Source organism: Gigantopelta aegis, chromosome 12 (genome assembly GCF_016097555.1).
Source record: "Gigantopelta aegis isolate Gae_Host chromosome 12, Gae_host_genome, whole genome shotgun sequence".
Taxonomy (NCBI): Eukaryota; Metazoa; Mollusca; class Gastropoda; order Neomphalida; family Peltospiridae; genus Gigantopelta; species Gigantopelta aegis.
This window is the reverse complement of record NC_054710.1, coordinates 49,337,977-49,361,120: the sequence shown is the minus strand read 5'-3', so window position 1 is coordinate 49,361,120 and position 23,144 is coordinate 49,337,977. Positions and strand designations below refer to the sequence as shown.

Sequence of the window (23,144 nt, the reverse complement as noted above, 5' to 3'; positions counted from 1 at the left end):
CCCTCGTTTCGATCTTTTTTCTTTGCTGATTTAATAAAAAAACATTCCCCTATTTGTTCTATTAATAGTCCCCCCCCCACCCCCCACACACAATAAACTATCATGGATCCGTATCTGCAGAAGTTAGTTTGTTTTGTTTAACGACACCACTAGAGCACATTGATTTATTAATCATCAGCTATTGAATGTCAAACATTTGGTCGTTCTGATATATAGTCTTAGAGAGGAAACCCACAACATTTGTCCATAAGTAGCCAGAAATCATTTATATGCACCATCCCACAGACAGGATATCACATACCACTCCTTTGATATACCAGTCGTGTAGCACTGGCTAGGTCGAGAAAGAGAATAATGGGTCCACCGAAGGAGATCGATCCTAGACCGATCGCACATCAAGCGAACGCTTTACCACGTGTCTCCAGGTGTTCCCAGACAGCATCCACAAGGTGCGGATCTAAGGTTTTGTGAAGGGGGTGTGCTGGGCATGGTAAGAGGGCTTTGAATATGATTTTATTTTATTTTTCTTCGATGTCGGCTGTACACACGCCAGTGTCAAACGGTTGTAAAACAACGTCAGTTGTCTTAGATGCGTTTCTTAAACAACTCGTTGTAAAACAAATATCCCACGGCCACTCACGTTGTAGCCTATTCTCCAAGTCTTCAGCGAACATTTTGGGTGAGGTTTGGTATTCAAAATGACTGTCATATTATTTATATGACTAATCCATATTTGAAGATAAAGGTATTTTAAACTGTTTAGATTTTTTATTTTAAAAAAAATTCTGTCTTTTTAAAATAAATTTTATAATATAATTGCAACCAGGTGTTATTTTAGTGATTTTAAGCTATTGCACTGCACTGTACACAAACACACATGCAGTGAGTTTTAATCAGTGGGTTCATACTTTGGATCAGTAACTGTAGCTTGGGATGGTATTTGACTGTTGACCACTGACCTGTGACACCGACCACGGCTCTGCTATTGGCTAATTTGGCTAAGCCAACTGGTGACCAATTACTCTTTTTAAAATCTCACCTGGCAAGAAGACATGTTTTTCCTTCTCTGAAAGTTCGCCAGCTTTGACATCCTGATGTTAGTTTTCTTTTGCACTTCTTTATACTAACATGCATAAAGTCAAATGTCATCCCAAGCTACAGTTACTTTAAAAGACACTATTCAACCGATCAAATCGCTAATCTGAGTTACCGCGGATGAATGAAAAACGCCTGCAAACTCATATATAATAATTTCTATTAATGCAGCCAGCGTTACAGAAATACCGCAGCTAGTCATTTAGTGTACACTTCCGTTCGTACACTGTGATATATACACAAACGCATGTATAATAACTGCAAATATTAAAGCTTGTTAATATGGCCTTTTAACGAGTCAATGTGCAGGCGTGCTTTCAGGCGGGAGCTCAAGGACCCCCCCCCCACCCCCCCACCCCCACCCATCCCACACACACACCCTATTTTTGGTCAAAAAATATACATCACAGAATACACCAAAAAATGCAAACTTATCCCAACCATCTGTAAAGGAACTGGGCACACTGTATTAAAAAAAAAAAAAAATGGATCCACGCCTAATGCGCCTCTTTTTTCTTGCCCCCCCCCCCCCCTAAAATATGTCCTGGATCCGCCCATGGTCCTCTTATAAAAAGCCCAGCTACGTTCTTGACTAAATTTACTCGCCGCAGCTAGTCTGAAGCTATTAAAAAGCTAAAAAGATTCCTTAATGGCTGGTAATTTGAGCCTGGTCAATGTTTCGCCACATTAAAATAAAAACTTATCATGACCCCTATCCAAACATATCTGAGCGCAAACGACGTAGTTTAGGGTCTACATGTTGGTATGTTTTTATTTTTCATAATTTAAGACAAAATATTAAGTTTAAGTTTGAAAAAAAAAGTAAATAAATGGTATATCTTGTTAGTGCCAAACAATTAGTTTGGCAATCTTCATTTGAAGTTGGGTAATTTAACATGGACTTCAATGGCAGATGGCATCTGTGTAGTGAGACCTTACTGGAACAATGTAAGCTCGTCAATGGGGTGGGTGGGTGGGTGGGGGGGGGGGGGGGGGGGGTGGGGAGGGGTGGGGGTGGAGGGGGGATGAGGACCAACAACAATGTTTTTTTATTTAGGTAACGTTATTTAACTTTGATAGAAACATTCTGGACCTTTGCTAATTTAGGGAGGTGCGTAGCCCCTAGGGCCTACACACCCGTTGCAACCCCTCTCCCCTTCTTTGCCTAGCGGTTTTCTTCTCTAACTGCTATTATATGTCATTATTAACAAATGTCCGGCATCCAGTATGTAATAAATCAATGTGCTCTAGTGGTGTCGTTAAACAAACAAACTTTAACGATTAGGGGCGTTGAAAATACACGTATGGAACGGAACGGCGTCTGAACGAACCTACTACACACCATTTTGTACATGCGCTGCTGCGCAGGACAGGAAGAATACTAGTTGGTGTAGCCGTGTTTTTAAAATGACAAACTGGAAAGTAAGTAGGCGTTTTACATACAGTATAATGCAATTAATATTTAATTCCATGTCTTAGTGAAGGCATGCATTCGAAATTATGTTCTTGTAAGCCAGAAATATGCTGTACCAATGAATTACAAGTGACCAAATTACAGAATGGGGTCTAAACCAAGACTGGCAAGGTCGATGACACTGACGTTGACAGAACATTTCCGCGCGATAATGTCGGTGTTATACATAGGCTTAGTAGTCCAGGGTCAGTTGTAATTCCGTGGGCATTTAATGAAGAAAGTTGGCATCATATATCAGTTAAAGCTTACTACAGTAGCATTGTGAAAAGCTTTGGTGCCATTTTTTTCCTGATTATTTTCTAGGTCATATCTCAAGGTCTAGGTCATAGCACCAAAACAGCTGTAATTTGCATATATTTTTATATAATATTATTTACACTGTTTTACCGTATTATGAGGAAATTTGGCTGTGACTGGCGTATATATTGTATTTAACATGATAAGACGTTAACCATAGTATTACAAATTACAAAGGTGACATTTAACAGGGGCGTAGCGTGAGCTGGACCTGGGGGGGGGGGGGGGGGGGGGGGGTGAACCAAGTGTACCTTTTCTATTTTGGGGGTATAAACCTGTATGTTTTAGTTTGAAGGGGGGGGGGGGGGGGGGGGGGGCAGACCCTCCCAGCCTACGCCCTTGTTTAATTGTATTCATTTTTAAGGTCATATTAATATCATTTCCTAAAATACGCTACGTTTTACATGTTTGGTTATGTACACACATCAGGGTTTGAGTTAATGACCATAAGAGCAATATATCCAAATATTAGTAACTTCATTAACGAAATAGCTTGTATCATTATATTTCTGATGACTAGAATCCTGAATTCAAATAGTATAACTTTGAGTTTAGGAATATCACATCACAGCAATACTTATTTGAATTAAATTGTACATTAAATAGGTAATTATAAAATATCATCTAAACATATAGTAGATACCTTTTCTACCACCTCATCTCTATTACCATTTTACCACAAACACCATAACGTAAATGCATGTAACAAAGTTAAGAGAAACTTTAAGGACAGCGCACCTATGTTCACTCAGATCAATATTTTTGAACTCTTGAAGTCAAAGAAATAAAGAAATATGAATTTATATTAATTCGGAATGAAGATCCTCTGGGTTGACCCTACTGACGCACTCAAATGCAATTTTATTTACGGTTATGATGGCGTCAGACATATGGCTAAGGACCATCTACATCTTTGAGAGGACAAACCCGTTGTCGCCACTATATGGGCTACTCTTACGATTAGCAGCAAGGGATCTACTAGAAATTTGCGCTTCCCACATTAAATTATAGCACAAACCATGGTTTTTTGGTGAACCAGTTATGGATCACTCTCGGTGCAAGTGGTTTACACTACCAAGAATTGAGCCTTAATTTCAGCACTCACTCAGGGTTTTGGAGTCGGTAATCTGGAATTAAAAATCCCATGCCTCGACTGGGATCCGAACCCAGTACCTACCAGCCTGTAGACCGATGGCCTACCACGACGCCACCGAGGCCGGTCCTTTACTACAGATGCATAGATAAAAAGTTTGTTTTGTTTAACGACACCACTAGAGCAGATTGATTTATTAATCATCGGCTATTGCAGCAGCATGCCAAACATTTGGAAACCTGCTACATTTTCTCATTAGTAGTAAGGGTTGGGTTTTTTTTATATACACCATCCCATAAACAGTATAATACATACGACAGCCAGTAGTTGTGTACTGGCTGGAACGAAAAATAGCCCAATGTGCCCACGGACGGGGATCGATCCGAAAGAGCACATTGAGTAATTAATCATCAGCTATTGGATGTCATACATACACATTTGGTAATTCTGACAGCTTAGTTATCAGAAGAAATCCGCTACATTGTTCCATTAGCCGCAAGGCGATCAATCCCAAACTAACCACGCAACAAGTGAGCGATTTACCACTGGTCCATTGTCTGGAAAAATGTTGTTAAAATTTAATTTTTTTAATTTTTTAGATGGATTTTGCAAATGAAAATTGCAGACATTTGCAGTTTGTATCATTAAATCTATGAAGGTGACAGAAATAAAATCTATGTTAGGATTAATCATTTACTGCTTTATTATCGTGAACGATATGAAAGAAAGAAAGAAATATTTTATTTAACGACGCACTCAACACATTTTATTTACGGTTATATGGCGTGACATATATGGTTAATGGCCACACAGTTTTTGAGAGGAAACCCGCTGTCGCCACTACATGGACTACTCTTTCCGATTAGCAGCAAGGGATATTTTATTTGCGCTTCCCACAGGCAGGATAGCACAAACCATGGCCGTTGTTGAACCAGTTATGGATCACTGGTCGGTGCAAGTGGTTTACACCTACCCATTGAGCCTTGCGGAGCACTCACTCAGGGTTTGGAGTCGGTATCTGGATTAAAAATATCATGCCTCGACTGGGATCCGAACCCAGTACCTACCAGCCTGTAGACCGATGGCCTAATCACGACGCCACCGAGACCGGTGATATGAAATACGTGCAAAGCTGTATGACAAGACATTTAATTAAGCAGTCTAACCAAAATACATTGTGCACACTCATTCAGTCGTCTGACGATACCCAATTCTGTGTGACAGACGTCAGCCATCGACAGCTAGTCCCGTTCTTAAAGGAGCTGTATACGTGTTTATGTTTGGGTTTTTTTAATTGTTTTTTTCTCTTTTTTAAAATATGATTGTTGTTTGTAAATTACGTTCTGGGCCGATTTGGCCGAAATTTGGTAGTTGGATAGGCGACAGTAATAGTATGTGCGTGTATGTGGGTTGGGGATGGTGCATTTTTGGCTGAAATTAAATAATATATAAATATATTGGAGAAATACACGGCTATTATAGCTTAAGAATCCGTCATTACCACTTGCGGTTATATTTATTTAATAAATTTAATTATTATTATTATTATTATTAGTATTATTAGTATTATATTTTTACTCCTGTTCTCAGTATTTTCTATCACCATAAAGACGTAACCTACAGGTAATCTGAACAACTGATCGGATTTTTAACTTGACTTAAGTGATTCTGCTTGAAACAGTCATTTATATCTTTTACTACTGAGTAGTTTAAACACTTTTATCATTACAGAAACACTAAATGATGAGGAACCTTTGTTTGATGTTGCTATATCTGTTACTACTGAGTAGTTCTAACACTTTTATCGTTACAGAAACACTAAATGATGAGGAACCTTTGTTTGATGTGGCTATATCTGTTAATACTGAGTAGTTCAAACACTTCATGTGGTAAGTTATACATTTTTCTTAACATTCATATAAAAACTATCTAATTTTTATTAACATTTATAAAAAAACCCCCAATAAAAATGCAAAAAAAAGAAGATACTTTTGTATTATACATTTGTGAACTGAGAACATATCTAGTTATAAAAACATATTATGTCAACGTCTTTCCTGCTAGACATGACTCGCGCTGTCAGTAGCCAAATTAGTTATTGGCTATTTTATTTTATTAGTATTATTTTTTATTTTTTTTTTTTTTTTACCAAAAATAGTTAATAAAATTTGAAAATAATAAACTAGACAAAACTAGACAAATCTCTCGGAAAAGGATGATGTAACTGTAACACACATATATATATATATATATATATATATATATATATATATATACACACACACACACACACACACACACACAGAGAGAGAGAGAGAGAGAGAGAGAGAGAGAGAGAGAGAGAGAGAGAGAGAGAGAGAGAGAGAGAGAGAGAGAGAGAGAGAGAGAGAGAGAGACTGACGTGTGGAGTAAAGGGGATAAGCCGAAGATAAACGAAGAAGACAAACATATGTTCAATTAGTGATCTCGAGACCAGTAACAATTAAAAAACGGTGTCATCTTGAAAACAGAGTAATGATGTTTGCTTATTTAAATGATTATGATTATTTATTGATTTTAGTGGCATGTGCGCATTATGTAATGGAAGCATACAGGCCTGACATGTCGTAAATTACGAAATGGTGTTGGATCAGAGACTTTCCGATAGGTGGTGCTCGTGCATTATACACCATTCCGATTTCTAAATTTGTATTATTGTATATCCACTCTATTAGTCCCGACCTAACTGTGAGCATGTATGTGACTGAAGCGTAGAACGGCTAAAGATTAAAGTAAATTATAAGAATCTACGAAATGCCGCAGTTGGTGGTTAAAAAAAAAAAAATGGAAGAAAAAAAAGACAACAAAACAATGTTCAGTCAAATCGTGGGTTTTCCCCCGACCATGCCAAAACCTAACATATTTGACCGATAATGCTTGAGCGTTTACACTAAAAAAAAAACCCGCAACGGCATTTAATAGTTTTAATTTGTAAAACGCCACGTTCCATTCTTCGCTGTTTACTTCCGGGTTCTATTCAATGTTTGTTATCGCGATTTAATATGACGATATATGTGGTTTAAACCAGGAATTATTCCTTTGCAGTAGTGTAAATTCAACCAAATTTGTCAGCATAATTATTTTTAATACATTATTTCAATGAAAAAAAAAAGAAAAAAAAAAAAGAAGAAAAATAAAAACTCCAACCCAACCCAAACAAAATTATTAAAGTTATGGTAACTATATATGTATTCAATGTAAAATTAAAATTTAAAAACATTTATATATGTATACAATTACATGTAATAAAATAAAATAAAATCAATAATATACATATAATTACATAAATAAATATTAAATTTTCAAATGATGAAAAATAAATAGGGAATTTAAAATATTAGATATATAGTTTTTTGTTGTAAATTTTCTTTCTGTTTTTTTTGTTTGTTTACATGTAAGTAGAAATATAACAATGCTTTTTCATGAACATTTACATGCAGTTAGAAATGATAATGGTATTGTTTTGCAATATTTATAATTTGTTAATGTGAATAATTTAATTTGTGTGTACAGAATTACCTAATCTGGTAGGAATTCTGACTCCACTGAGCCTGTAATAACATAAATGTATTTGACATACCAGTATCTAAATATTCTACTTTTTAGTACTTATATCACTGTAAATTATCTTAATCATGGTTCATACACGTATTTACCAAGACAATTCATGACTTTCCATGATTTCCATTGATAATGAAATTAACAGCAATTGAAGACTCCTTTAGACATTATACTCGAAAGGCTGTATGGTAATAAATTATAAATTAAAGAAACAAGGTACTGGTGTTTTACAAACGTGAATTTCTAAAACCACATGCAGCAAGAAATAATTATGACTCACTTAACATAGGGTTTTTTCTCGTCACATAGTACAAGTGTACTGATACTTTAAAGTGAATATAAGTGCAACACCAAGTAACGTAACACTAATTACATTAATTTCAACAGATGAAGTATCCTCACATGGCTTGTTTCATGTTCAGTATATGATCAGAGTTACTTGCTTAGCATGTGCATGTATTTCATATAGCATATAAACAATAACTATATGATATTTACATTTACAAAAGTGTGCTTTTTTTCAATGTCATGCTAGAATTTATCATAATGTAGTCAACATACTCCTCCAAAATGTAAAAGTAGTATAACTGTTATACGGCTTAACAGTCACTGCAGAATAAAATGTTGGGTTTTTGCTACATTTGCCTCAAATAGTCTAGTTAGGGAAAAAAAGAGAAGAAGAAAAAACGGTAATAAATAAACTGAAGAAATATTTTTAAAATCCAGTTTCATGATGTTTATGTAACTAAATTCTAGATTGTAATTTGGAAAGTATGTTATTGTTATAGTAAATTTGCTTTTGTGTCAGCAGCAAAAACCAAACAGTTTGTTTTGTTATGCCTCTAGTATTTAATTAAATCTCACATAGCAAATCAAACTCTGCAGTCTCTTTAGAATAACCAACAATGAAAAGAAAACAAACCTTTTTATTACATCTCAGCACATTTTAAATTTGCTATTAAAAACTGTGTTTCAGAAAAACAGCCTTCATAATTTGGGCCCATGATCATTTTGACACTTGTCATAGATACTGACTCACTGAGAAAGTAAACCCATGGCCCCCACACAGGCTACTCCTACCAATTACTTTAATTTCAGTATTTTCACTTTTATTGGAGTTATTTGTATACACCTCATTAACAGCATCCTTTGGTAGTGTTTTTGTCAGTCATTTCAGATTTGCTTAGTATAAAAAGAAAATGCATCCTCCATACATATTACAACTTACAAAAGAGTTACCCAACTAGTAGGCCCACTATAGACAGATTAACAAAGGAATAACTAAATATAGAGTTTAACAAATGAAGAAAATATAATTTTATTCTGCCTTGTGCCTAAAAATAATTCTGGGAACATGACTAAAAAATATTAGGTGGGGTCTGTCTAAAGGTTGTACAAAAACTACATTTGTACTCTTTTTAACCTAAAATAATTTAAAAATAAATAAATAAAAATAGGGATAAATAATTATGGTAAGCCCTTTTTTTAGTTAGGGTCTGTTTCAAGATATTTTTTTAATGCCTTAATGGGCACAACCGATCTTCACTATTCTATGTCTGTATTGTATGTATGTTATCTGCATGTGTTGAACAATTGTTTTTCTTCTTCAAATTGTGTATATGGGGCTGCGGAAGAGGTGAGGGTCGATAGGGCCATGATTTCCTCTTTTTTTCCAGTTACTGTGTTTAAAAGGCTGGAGATGTCATAGGCCCTATGTTAACATCCGATATTTAAACAACAACTAACAGGTTTGGGCCCTCAAATACATATATACATACTCTCTCTCTCTCTCTCTCTCTCTCTCTCTCTCTCTCTCTCTCTCTCTCTCTCTCTCTCTCTCACACACACACACACACACACGCCACAACCCTTTGAACTGGCAGCACACAACTAGTATCCCCACCCCTATCCCCACTTTCAAATACACTCCGCTGGCCCTATACAAAATTTAAAAAAAAATGTGTTGTTTCTAAACCTTTTTGTTTTAGTTTTCTGAAATCATTGATTAAATTAATTAATTAATTAATTAATAATCGACAACAAGCATGATCAATGCCATGGGGGTAGGAACCCACCACAACCCTCCCCTCAACCATAAGTAGTGATCAAAACACACAAATAAAGAAATGTCCACATATCATACCTAAAATGAAGAAAATATAATATTTCGGAAGGACTTAAACTTTTCTTTGGCACTGTCACTAACCCTAACCCTAACTATTTATTATAAGTATTTATAATGTTCTTTATACGTGACAGTGCCAAAGGAAAATCTTACCAATATTTCAACTAGATTTTATTCAAGTAATATATAAATAATTACATTTTTAAAACCGAGAATGGATAGGTTTTTGGCAATGACATACAAACATCTCGTTTTCCAGTAATTCACTGGGTTTTTTTTGTTGTATTTTGTCATAATCGTTGTGTAGTCCAGACATTCTTTGAGCAATGCCTCATCGTCTGATAAAATATGATCACTTTTCCTGTTCGTACAGTCGAGGATAAAGTAATTTTATACGACCAGTGGCTTCAAATTTCACTACCGAACAGTTGTTTAAAGCAAAACCATAGTGTGCATAGTAACGACGCGACCTCTATTGGGGAGATAATTTCTGGGGCTTCGCCATTGTTAGAGGAGGAGAATTGGGGAAAAAAAAGGATTGAAACAGTAACTGAAACCAAAATAAAGTAACATAGTGAAGGCTGTTTTAAAATGTAAATAAACTTAATATTTGAAAAGAAAAGTATTGGCTCTCAAAGGTTTTTTTGTAAACTTATATTTCAAATAATTATACTGAAAAAAAAAAATTACAATGACCATTTACTCCATAATATGATCATTTTTGGCACAATCATAGCAATAATGTTAAAGTCCTATTCTGCTGAAATTAGAACTGTTTGTATTTAAGAATGATATATCAGTCCTCCAGTCTCCTGGCGAGTGATTTTACTACTGAAGAAAATCGTTCTTGTAAACATTAAAACCACACAAAAGTCATATCAGTTGTCTGAAAAACTCTAATTTTATGCCGTCTATATACATTTATAATATTGCAAAGATCAAATACTTTCTGTTGAAAAAAAAAAGTTCACAGGTTTGCTCTATACTGAACACCTTTTATGGGTCATGTTGCAACATAAGTGCTACTTGTACCGGTAAATCAGCATGTAATCTTTTATATGCTCTTTCCAATAAACAAGATAATACATATCACAGCCTTTTGTAGTTATGGGGCACTTGTTTGGAAGGAAAAAAAACCGAGTTGATCAATTTTGCTACCCATGACACCTCAGACAAGTGCTCTACCACTGAGCTACATCTGGCCTTGTTTGTACAGAAACAGCACAAGATGCCAATCATGCCCTTAAGGATAGTAGGTACCACGTCCACATGTTTGTACCGGCTCCCACCCAGAGTGGGTTGTAGTGATGCAATGGTTGAGGCTACTGCACAGACTTCGCTTTCATTAACCACAAACAACTAATCACTAACCCACTGGTAGAGCTATATACAGCCTAGATAGCTGAAGTGTGTGCCCTGGACAGCATGCTTGAACTTTAGTTGAATATATAAGCATAAACATGTGTCAGCTTTTTTTACATTAAAGGGTACATTTCACTTCCATGTGGGTCCAACACTAAAGTTTAATTGTGGTGCTCAAAACTTATATGTTTTTCTGAAAAAAAATGTTTTAATAACGTAGAATAGCTGGTTCATAGATTTTATTTCCGGATTGAAGGATGAAGGGTGGCCAATATCGGGAAATACATCGATCTTTATTAATTGTATCTTATTAAATAACAGTATGAATAATTAAAAACACCATTTGCAAGACTGGTTATACTTTACTGCTGGAAGTAGACCCAACTCATTCCTCAAAGGTACCAGACAGTTCGCGCCCAATCCGGTTTGCCCAAAGTCAGTTTGCTCCCAGTTTGACCAGGCAGGGTCTAGCTCAGTCGGTTGAGCATTCACCTGAGGTAGTTGCGTCGTTGAATCTAATCACCTCACTCGACTCATTCTTCAATTGTTTTTTTTGTTTTGTTTTTGTTCCTATTTCAAAATAAAGTAGTGTAAAATAAGCGACTTACAAATAAGTTTCAATTACTACAGATAGATGTTGTATAACTTGTAACTATCGCCAACGAACATGTGGTTTTCAACCAAAGAAACACTGCAATGGACTGGTGGCAGTGTGTGACACTATCAGTCTTCCTATTCGGTCTCTACATTAAGTATAATGTGAAAGTTGACATTTTGACCCGGTTAACACTTTAATAGTTGACATTTTGACTTGGCATACTTTTCACTGACATTTTGTCCTACATCCGTTAATAATAATAAAGGTACGGTTATAATGGGACTATTTTATGCGATTCTCTGACAACAGATGGGTCAGGGCCACAACAAATGTATTCATAGTAACAAATCATTGAAAATGTAAACAAATATTCGCCATCTTGGATTGCAGTAAACACACGCAGGACGATGTTGGTAACGGGCTATCAAAGTTATACAATAAACCAAAACATCTACATTTTGTCATATAAGTAATAAATTAAATATAATTACCTCACAAAAATACATACTTGCAATAACGACAACAACACTATTTTTCAATAATTAAATGTGGCATCGTTACTTTTTCACTTTGCAACTGAATAAAACGTAAAGCGGTAAGAAACATGAGTTCTATATTTGGTATAAACCTTTATCAATGTGCTGTATACCTGTTACAAGTACTGGTGTTCTTGCAATACTAAACATAAATGTTTTATACCCTGTTGATGGAATATGTGTTTTTCAACAATCGTTTACGGCACGGGTGTAACGGAAGTAGGTGGCGATACCAGTCATCCGGTGCTGTCTCTAATAACAAAACAGACAAAACAATACTCACAAAACATTGATCTTCCATCTGGGAGCATTATATTTTTTAAAATTTAAAAACTAATATTTAAAATTCGCCAAGTAATAATAAAAAAATATTTTCTGGATCTACATTTTGAATAATAATGGTAGTTCAAACCGTATGGCAAAACGCACAACGTTATATGTGCACAATTATATAAACGGCTAACAAATGCATACACGTATGCGTCAAGCAAAACAATTCCATCAAACATTATATTTATATTTAAAAGTCCAGCATTACTCTTTATTCATAACAAATAGAGATATTTTCAAACCGATTATATTATATTAAATTCAGAATATCCTGAGATATTGCAAGTTATGTCACCAATAAAAAAATATAATAATAATAAAAACCCACAGTATAGTTCATTCAAATTCACACAGATCGGATGCCATCCTAAACATTCATACCAGACATTTCAGAAGAAAGAAAACAAATTGGTGACAAATTCTGCAAATTTTATAGGTTGTTTTATTACAGGACCCAATCTTGTTTTGATTAAACCAGGCGATTTGCATGAGTGGTTTTAAGATACAGAATTCTCCCCACGCAAATGTCGCGGACTTGTGTCTGACAACAGAAACGTGTTCCCATCAATATTTTGATTCACATTATTGGGCAACACCACAACCGAAGAACTACCCTCTTGAGAAACCGACCCAGGAGAGGTAATTGAATAATCAACGGCAACAAGCTGAACATGAGGAGGATGTGGCGTGCTAACTGAAGGAGAGATTTCAATAATTGGCGAAGGCTCGGTTATGACATAATTAAATATCAAATCCTCGCCATTTTCGTCCCATAATTCCAAACTTTGACTTTGGGCTCTTTCTGGTTGAACAACCCTATTTTGAAACCTTGGTTCTACCATATCGCCTCCAACATCATCGACTCGATAAATACCCACAGGTTTTAATTTGTTAACATGCACCGCTTCTCTAAACATTTTTCCCATTCACCTTTCCTTGCACCCTGAATGTCACTTCATTTATTTGCTTTACTACTTTCAAAGGATCTAACCATGGTATTATCAATTTAGTATTTTCCCCCTTTTCACTCGTTTCTTAAACAACCAAACAATATCTCCTACTTTACAGGTTTGAATCACAGGCTTTTGATCATAATTAAACTTTTGTTTAGGATCGCTCTCTTTCAAATTTTCTTGAACTAATTTGAAAGCCCTTTGAAACTGGGACTGTACTACCTGATGAACCATCGACAATTTCAACTGGCAGCTTTTCTTCTCGACCCAAAACGAGAAAATTAGGAGTAAGCTTGGTCGATTCCTGTTCACCGCTACAATAAGCAAACATTAACGTGGGTAGATTAATATCCCAATCGAGCCTCCATTCCACAAGACCATCAGATTGTGGGTAATATATGCAGTTGTTCGCGTTTTCGTAATACAGAGACATTTACACATTTGTTGGAAAACCTTGGACTCAAAATTAGCACCCCGATCTGAATTTATGCATGTGAAACAAATGAACTCATCGACCAGTTTACGTGCCATAGTTACCGATTCTTGAAATAGTCCTGAACTACTATAATCCATTTATTACCTCTACCAATAACGGGCCACGGCCCTGAAACCTCAATTGCTATTCTCTGAAAGGGAAAACCGCATATTCTATTCATCATGCCTGCTCTATTGCTACGCGACTGGAACTTACAAGATGATTGTTTTTTTTACACGTTTTACACCACAATTGAACATCGTTAACCCAGCCGGGCCAGTAATAACGTGCATTAACAAACGGAAGCATCCTACTAATCTCGTTATATCCACCGCCTGCAATATTTCCGTGTAATCCCTCTAAAATAGAATTTTTAGCACCATCAGGCACAATGATCTGGGTCCCTTTACCCTCATCTAGTGGTCGAACCAGAAACCCAACACGAATTTTAAACGATTCCCACTGTTGACGTAGGAATACAGCTAATACGGTCGCTGGTAGTTCATCCTGCACAAGTTTGGGTAAATGAGTTTTTATCATTATATAGACTGTCACAATTGTGTCGTCTGTTTGTTGGGAAGTGCGCAACAATGGCACAACTTCAACAGTGAAGATAGCTATTCGCTCGCATTGTTTACCTGGCCTACGAGATAATGGGTAAACATTGTTGTGACTGTCCGGGTCTATCTTTTATTTCAAACGTATAGCTTGATAACATTTCTATCCACCTAGCAAACTGACTCTCGGGGTTTTTGAAATTCATAAGCTATGTTAAAGAGCCATGGTCAGTTCTTATAACACATGTGCGACCCAGTTAATACTGTTTAAAATGTTTCACCCCTTCTACGACTGCTAACAACTCACGCCTGGTTACACAATAATTTCTGTCAGGTTTTGACAAAGTTCGTCTTCCGTACGCAATTACTTGCTCTTTTTCACCTTGGACTTTACTTAACACGAACCCAATATCAACACCACTTGCGTTAGTGTCTAAAATGAATTATTTTCCAAAAATCCGGATACGCCAAAATAGAACTACTAGTTAACAGTGTATTTAGCTTTTCAAAAGCCTTCTGACAGGTTTAATTCCAAAAAAATGTGTCTCCTTTTTCTGACAATTTTGACAAAGGTTTTGCTAAAGTACAAAAATATTTTATAAAAGGCCTATAGTAAGATGCCAAACCTAAAAAAAACTCCGCACTTCCGCTTCGGATTTCGAAATTGGCTAGTTTATAACTTCTCGCATTTTGTCGGGTCTGCCGAAGCTCCATGCTCCAATATTTTATGACCCAAATACGTCACTTCCTTCATAGCAAAGGAACATTTACCCACTTTTAGTTTCAGTCAGCGAACACACAATCCATCCATATACATTTACAAATCTAACCAGAATTAAACCATCTTTAGAAGTCACCAGTATCCTGGCCACAACAACCGAATTGTTTCTTTCAAAGCCACCATTTACTTCAACACAACCTTAACCAATAAACTCTCCGTCTAACTTTACTGCAAACAGCAGTCCACGTCTAGCAGGTACCACAATGGTGGATCGAATTCGCGCCTAAAGCAACCAAATCAATGTCTGACAAAGACAAAGATGGCATTTATGCAATGGTTTTCCAAAATGTTTGATTAATCATGGATATAGACGCTCCAGTATCCAACATAATATCAACTAACTGACCATTAACCTTGCCCAGTACAAAATAATATCAACAAACTAACCATTAACCTTGCCCAGTACAACATAATATCAACTAACTAACCATTAACCTTGCCCAGTACAACATAATATCAACTAACTAACCATTAACCTTGCCCAGTACAAAATAATATCAACTAACTAACCATTAACCTTGCCCAGTACAAATAATATCAACTAACTAACCATTAACCTTGCCCAGTACAAAATAAGCATTACAGTAGAGACCAGCCCGCCTAGTCTTTGTGTCGAGAGGCACCATCGACACCATCTTCCCTACGCTTTTCATTGTTTTCGCTCTTGCTCATGATATGCAGATTGTATGCCTGCTCTTTCCGAATATTGATTCTATTACAGCGGGATCCACAAGAATTTGTCAAATGTCCAAACCTTCCACAACTAAAACAATGTTTTAGCCAGTGGTCTCCTGCACTGTATAGTTAAATGGCCAAATTTACCACAGTTCAACAACGCTTATAGGAGCTTTTATCTCATTTTAGTGTGGATAACATTTCCCTTGTCTGGACTCTTTGGGTATTTTTCAATATAAAATAAATTAAAAACCTGAAGTTATATATGTATATATGATATAGCCTCTATTAGAAACATACTTATCTGCCCTTGATTTGCATAGCGCTAAGCGGCCCAAATCAGCCACTAAATGACTTTAGGCGCGTTCACGCTCCAGTCGCTTGCAACAACGGCCCTATGTTACTACTGAATTGTGGAGTAGTCATCGGTTTGTTCTTTTATTTTTGACAGTAATAAAGTTTTATATTACTATTGTTGTTTGTCAGATTGTATTCAATCTCCTTTTACAGAAACGAAAATGTACAATATCTTTTGTGCTCAAGAGAAATACTTACGAACACGTCTTGGGGGGACCAAGAAAAAGTGGCTCATTGATGACTGACTCGTTAAAACGACATGGTAATAAAGTTTTGATATTTGTAATTAATGTGCATGTGCTTGTGTATATATAATTTTGTACAAACGCAAGTGCACATTAATTTGACTAAATGACTAGCTGCGATTTTCTGTATCGCTAGCTGCATTATTAACTACGACCTGAATGAATGAACGAATGAATGAATGTTTAACGACACCCCAGCACGGAAAATACATCGGCTATTGGGTGTCAAACTATGGTAATGCAAATAAATAAAGTGATGATCACCACAATATAAATGAATGAATGAATGAATGTTTAACTACCCCAGCACGAAAAATACATGCGTCAAACTTGGTAATGCAAATAAATAAAGTGATGATCAGCTAGGCTGCATACAAATACAAATACAAATATCACAGAATTTTACGGACACCGAATTTTACTCTAAACTTCAATTTGTGCTGTATTGGCCATTCTCAAAGAGAATGTTAACCCCTGCACCACGGTGAGGTTACAGCACGCGCAGGGGTAACTACGACCTATGCAGTAGACTAGTTAATAATGAAACTAACACTACAGAAAATCACTTACTCGCCTAACGATAAGGTTTCTACTGCCTGACTCGGTAATAAAGACGGTTTCGGGGGGAAACATGCACATATTCAAACAAATCGGAACCGCAAGTCCAGTGTCATTGTCAGACAAGGTGTTACGCACATAGTGTAACGGACACAATTTCATATGTAATTTAATAATTTAATAGTTAATAATTTAGTAGATCGACTATCTACCTGCAATTATTAATATTTGCATCACCAATCTGCCACAGCAACGAACACTGCTGGACGCATACCTGTTTTGAGAAGGGCGTCTGCAAAAAACATTCGGAACCAACTTCGAGAAACTGGTTTACAGGCTAGGAGACCGTATGTTGGCCGCGTCGTACGACGTCAACATCGGCATTTACGTGTTCGCTGGTGCAGGAATATACAAGGGTGGAACTTGCGAAACTGGCGGCGAGTATGGTTCAGCGACGAGTCACGTTTCCTTCTACAGCGATGCGATGGACGACAACGTGTTTACAGACGCCACAATGAACGTTTTGCCAACAACTGCGTCGCCCAAGTTGACAGATTCGGTGGGGAGCCATCTGATACAACGGCAGAAGTGAACTTGTGTTCGTAATTGGCAACCTGACAGCTGTACGCTACCGGGATGAAATTCTTCGCCGTGACATGATTCCCATTTTCGATCGACAGAGAGAACTCTTTCAGCAGAACAATCCCAGGCCGCATACGGCACGTGTAAGAATGGATTATTTACAGAATGAGAACGTTACTCTGCTGCTACGACCATCAAAATCGCCAGATCTGAACTCCAATGAACATCTATGGGACGAACTGAACAGACGTGTACGCCAGCTTGACCCGGAACCTCAGACGCTTCCGCAACTGTCGCATGCACTGCAGGAAGAATGGGCTAGGATTCCACGTGCCCGGATTCAGAGACTCATTCAGTCTATGCCAAGGAGATGTGCAGTGATTGCTGCTGCTGGTGGCCACACATGGTACTGATTTCAGCATCCTCGTGCGACGCTGTTTGCTGACGAAAACGCCTTTACTGCCGTCAGTCCATAGCAAGAACATTGTCACATATTCATGTGAAATTTGACTGTGATACGATCATAAATAAATGTGTGTATGTGTGTGCCTGTGCGTGCGCCACCCCCACCCCCGCTACCTTCCTACGCCACTGGTATATGTACATAGATAAAAGAAAAACAAATTAAATGTGCGTCTTCGTCTGGATTGTTTTTGGTTGTGCGTCTTTCCTGGTGCGTGGGCTTGTTTTGTAGGCTATTGTTTATTTGTTATTGTTACTGGGGTTTGGGATGAGGTAAAATTGTTGAGGGGTGTTTTATTTTTGAAATATTAGGGTTTTTTTTGTTTTGTCTGCCACTTACGCTTATAATCATATATACAACAATGATCATTGTAACATGTTGGGCATCTACCTACCTTAAATAATCGGCATGGAAAACTAACATAAATATGTTTACACAAATAAATTAGATGTAAACAAAACTAGTACTTTTACTATAGGCAGATGTTTTTAGGTTAAATTATATATATTTAGCTGTTATTACAGCAAAATTTACACTTTATAATGCAATGTATATACCGTACATATAGACCGTCCCATCTTCCTACACAAGTGTTTTGTTGTTTATGTAAATAATTTAAGTTTAGTTTGACGTAAAAACAAAAATAAAAGTGTTTTGGAAATAATAAAAATAAACTATTTATGCGTGTAATTTAGAAAATAAGCGGCTCAGAAATAAATAACGTGTAGTAAATGCCATAGTATGAAAAAATGTGTTCCCCGTGGGATGCTCTATAAACATATGTTTCTATTATCTATTGCAACTGTGTGACTGTCACGCACAATTCATTGAAACTGCGGGTGTGTTTGCATGTTTAAATTAAATTATGATAATTAATGTGAGGCGAAATTGCAGCGTTGAAAAACAAAAATCAATGCAAGAAAACCTAAACAATCAGTGTGGGTGACAGCTCGCTAGATGCATTTCCTATATTTAACACATTGTCAGTTACAACAAAACGCAGTTTTATCAACTTAATTTTTACCTGTATCATTCTTTATTTATAAAGCATAGGTGGGGACATTTATGATGCCAGGGACTGGCATGCATAAATCTCAGCTGAAGATTCACAAACAACTGTGGTCTTCGGCCATTTAAGCTGTAACCGGAACAATAGACCGCAGTCCACTTGCGCAAAAAATTCACCGGAAGTGGTTAGGGGACGTAACTTTGCCTATTTTTTCTTGCGACCCGAAAATTCTTATAGAGGCTAATATTGCAGTTGAGAATTGCCTATCCAGACTTATACCTATTGGTATGATTTGTGGTATGACGGCCACATAAATAGTATGACTTGTTATTTTTAGAATTTGTATGCTGCCAAATAAGGTTATGAAAGTTGAAATGCAATAGACCTGTTTCACATTCCACTGCGCAAAAATAGACCTGTGGACAGGTTGGGCGGCATAGACAATGGGAGGCCATGCAATAGGAATCTGAATATCTCCATGATTAATTATTCTATCAGTAGGAACCCGAAAATTCTGTAAATTGACATCCAACAAGACTTATTGGAGACATTTGTGTGTATGTGTGACTGATATTATTGCTATATCACGAAATAAAAATATAGTTGGTTGTTAACGCCCGACCAAACCATCGGTTCGGATTCCTACACAATACACATCGGATATGGGGGCTGAACTAATATGAATAAGATAAAAAAATAAATAAATACGGAGTAAAATAAATACACACGTGTATGTATGCAGATATTTATTGGATTTAACATGAATTTAAATATTCATAAAGCATTATACAGATAAATACATTCAGGATTCTTGTCGGGATTTCTTTTCACAAAGTTATTAAAAATCTTGTTCGGTATTTGGAATAAAATTAAATGATACATATGAAATTTGAGCTACGGTACTATATTCGAATCAGGCTCGTAGGAACGATATCTGGAGTTGGGGAGGGGAGGGGGCACAATCTGTATATTGGAGAGACACAGCCTACTTGGTGGAGGGGGGGGGGGGCAAAAGTCAATATTTTAAACCATGGGGGAAATTTATAAAAGTCAAGGCATGTTTACAATACCCCCCTCCGACTTCTCGGTGGACAACCCAAAGGGAAGATAACTGCTATCGACCTGAGAATGATCAGAAATGTAACTGTATTGCATATACAGCTATTTAAATTCAAAGTTGTCGTATATGACTAATATAAATGATGGTGAAGTGAAAATAAAGAAAGAATCAAACAAACAAAGAAAATAAATTGAATAATAAATAAATAAATAAATACATGTAAATAATAATAACAAATTTTAACCTTCGTAAATACCAGATATTTCAAATGAAGTTGTATGTGACTGATATAAATGATAGTGACAAGGTAAATGAAAGAAAGAAAGAAACACAAAATATAATAAAATAAATCAATTGGGACCTGGCGTATTTTAAAATAAGATAGCCATACAGTATATAGCCATATAAATGAATATGCCCTACACGGCGCCACACACACACACACACACACTGAACACACACACACACACACACACGTTTAAACTTCTTAAATATCAGATATTATTTCAAGTGAAGTTGTATGTATGTGATATACCAAGCCAAATTAATAGTGAAAATAATATAAAATAATAAAAACAGATTTTTAAATAAGATAGGTGAATAATAAGTGTTTAAGTACATTATAAATAAATAAGTAGATAAATAAATAAATACATAAATAAATAATTTGTGGATAGACATGTAACATTGATTAGTATTTGTACGACTGTCCTTTTTTTAATGAAACGATAAGGGGAAAATAGAGATGTGATAAAGGTCTATGTGTAGTTTAGTAACATCAGGGGTTTTGTTCTATTTTTTAGGGGAAGAGGAGGCACCTTTTAATTTTAATTTTTAATAAATACTGATACATGTTTTTTAATTTTGCAGAATTAAACATCACTGGAAATGCGCGTGAATACCTTTGGTTATATACTTTCTAATTCTTATTTTAGCCGGTTTAACGCATTCCACTCAGACCAATTAATTTTATTGTATGAAATTTGGCTTGAACGTTGTTAAAAAACCCTTGTATGTACCAGGCTGCGGCTCCAAAGCCTTTGTCTAAGTTAATGTTTCACTCTTTTTTTGGTCTTAAACCATTCCGATGTAAACTTTAGTAGACCGTTTTTCACAGCCATTTTACCATCTTATACAAAATATGTTCGTTAGTCGCCAAAGATTCACAACTCCTACGAAGCTACTCACGTCGCTCATGACAACTGTCGATCATGCCCCACAATTTGTATATAGCCTCGATACCGTCCAATTTGGCAAAGGGCGTTACTCTTCGCGCACATGCGCAATGGGAATGTGAAAGAGGTCTATTGGTCGATATTTCCATGTTATTTGCATCTGGACATTGGGAGTCCATGCAATGCAATCAGATCTACTGGTAAAATGCACTACAATAATTATAGTACTTGTTTTACTTTTCTGTAGTTTCTCTAGTTTTCTATAAATTCACTTTCTTTATATTGATCATCTTGTATCATTCAATAATAGCAGAATAATTTATTTATGATTACTCAGCATATTATGTTTTATTTCAAACTATGTACTAAATATGATGTTGATTCGTTTTCAATGAATACATTTGTCAGGTCAGGTCAGAGTGTTTATTATGCACATTCAGAGCAAGCTGTTGTAGCTCACGCCTGTCTTGGTTACAGGTGCCAGCCTCGGCCAGCTCCTCTGCCTATGACAGGAAAGGTTTGTAGTGAGGTGGAGACGGGAACCGCAGTGCAGCACCGGCAGCCTAACCGGGGTTGGTAACAGGCGAAGGGTGGTTATGGGTGTTATGGAATTTGGAATAGCCTGTAGGATTAAAGCCAAATAGAAAGGGTGCGCATTTTGTATGAAGGAAATTAGACGCAATTTTGAATGGTCCGCCGAAAAATAAAGGAGGGATCTACATATGTTTCTGAATTTAGTATGCCGAGAGTAGTTCGTTAATGGGACCTATTAGGTGCTGAGGTTGCCCATAGGGACCCATAAAATGACCTGAAGGACCTGGAATGGTCAGATCGTGGAATGACAACCCAATATATTTGTGTAAACTTGTTTTATTTATTTTGCAGGTGCTTCTATTCTTACATTGAGCAAGAGTATGGCAGTGATTGGTCAGCCACTTGTCCTAAAATACGAGAATATGATGACCGTTTCAAAACGAGTTACTTTTTATGTGGGTAGGGCTATACAGGGAGGCTGTGAAGCCATTTCTATTACTAATGGAATATGCGACTTTGGATATAGATACAATGTCACCAGAATCTCTTCAAATGTTCTCACGCTCGAGATACCTTCATTTGATGCAACAGTGAATGCTGGGTCGTGGAGAGTAGAGGAAGGGCAAGGTTTCTTTTCAAATGTATTGGATTTAACAACCCCATTTGGAAGTAAGTAACCTTTTAAAGGCTAACATTACAAGATGAATTTAATTTCTCCACACAAATAAATATATAATGTTTAGAGGTAGAGGCGAGAAATAAGCGGTATCATATCACAATAAGCCATGGTCTACAGGCTGGTAGGTACTGGGTTCGGATCCCAGTAAAGGCATGGGATTTTCAATCCAGATACCGACTCCAAACCTCGAATGAGTGCTCTGCAAGGGCTCAGTGGGTAGGTGTAAACCACTTGCATCGACCAGTGATCCATAACTGGTTCAACAAAGGCCATGGTTTGTGCTATCCTGCCTGCGGGAAGCGCAAATAAAAGATCCCTTGCTGCCTGTCGTAAAAGAGTAGCCTATGTGGCGACAGCGGGTTTCCTCTAAAAAAACAGTGTCAGAATGACCATATGGTTGACGTCCAATAGCCGATGATAATATAAAAATCAATGTGCTCTAGTGGCGTCGTTAAATAAAACAAACTTTACTTTTTTTCATATCACAATATGCAATACAAATATCACGGGATGTGAGTAAAATGTATTTTA

At 36.5% G+C, this 23,144-nt stretch overlaps 1 protein-coding gene across 1 annotated transcript in view; it reads left to right on the top strand.

Moving 5' to 3' along the window:
* The first annotated feature begins 2,467 nt into the window (after window positions 1–2,467).
* Window positions 2,468–23,144, top strand: part of LOC121386714 — a 33,214-nt gene continuing 12,537 nt past the window's right edge. The window contains exons 1-3 of the mRNA XM_041517707.1: window positions 2,468–2,517; window positions 5,773–5,848; window positions 22,286–22,603. Coding sequence (XP_041373641.1) covers window positions 5,782–5,848; window positions 22,286–22,603 — 385 coding nt within the window. The 5' untranslated portion in view covers window positions 2,468–2,517; window positions 5,773–5,781. The remainder of the gene's footprint in view (window positions 2,518–5,772; window positions 5,849–22,285; window positions 22,604–23,144) is intronic.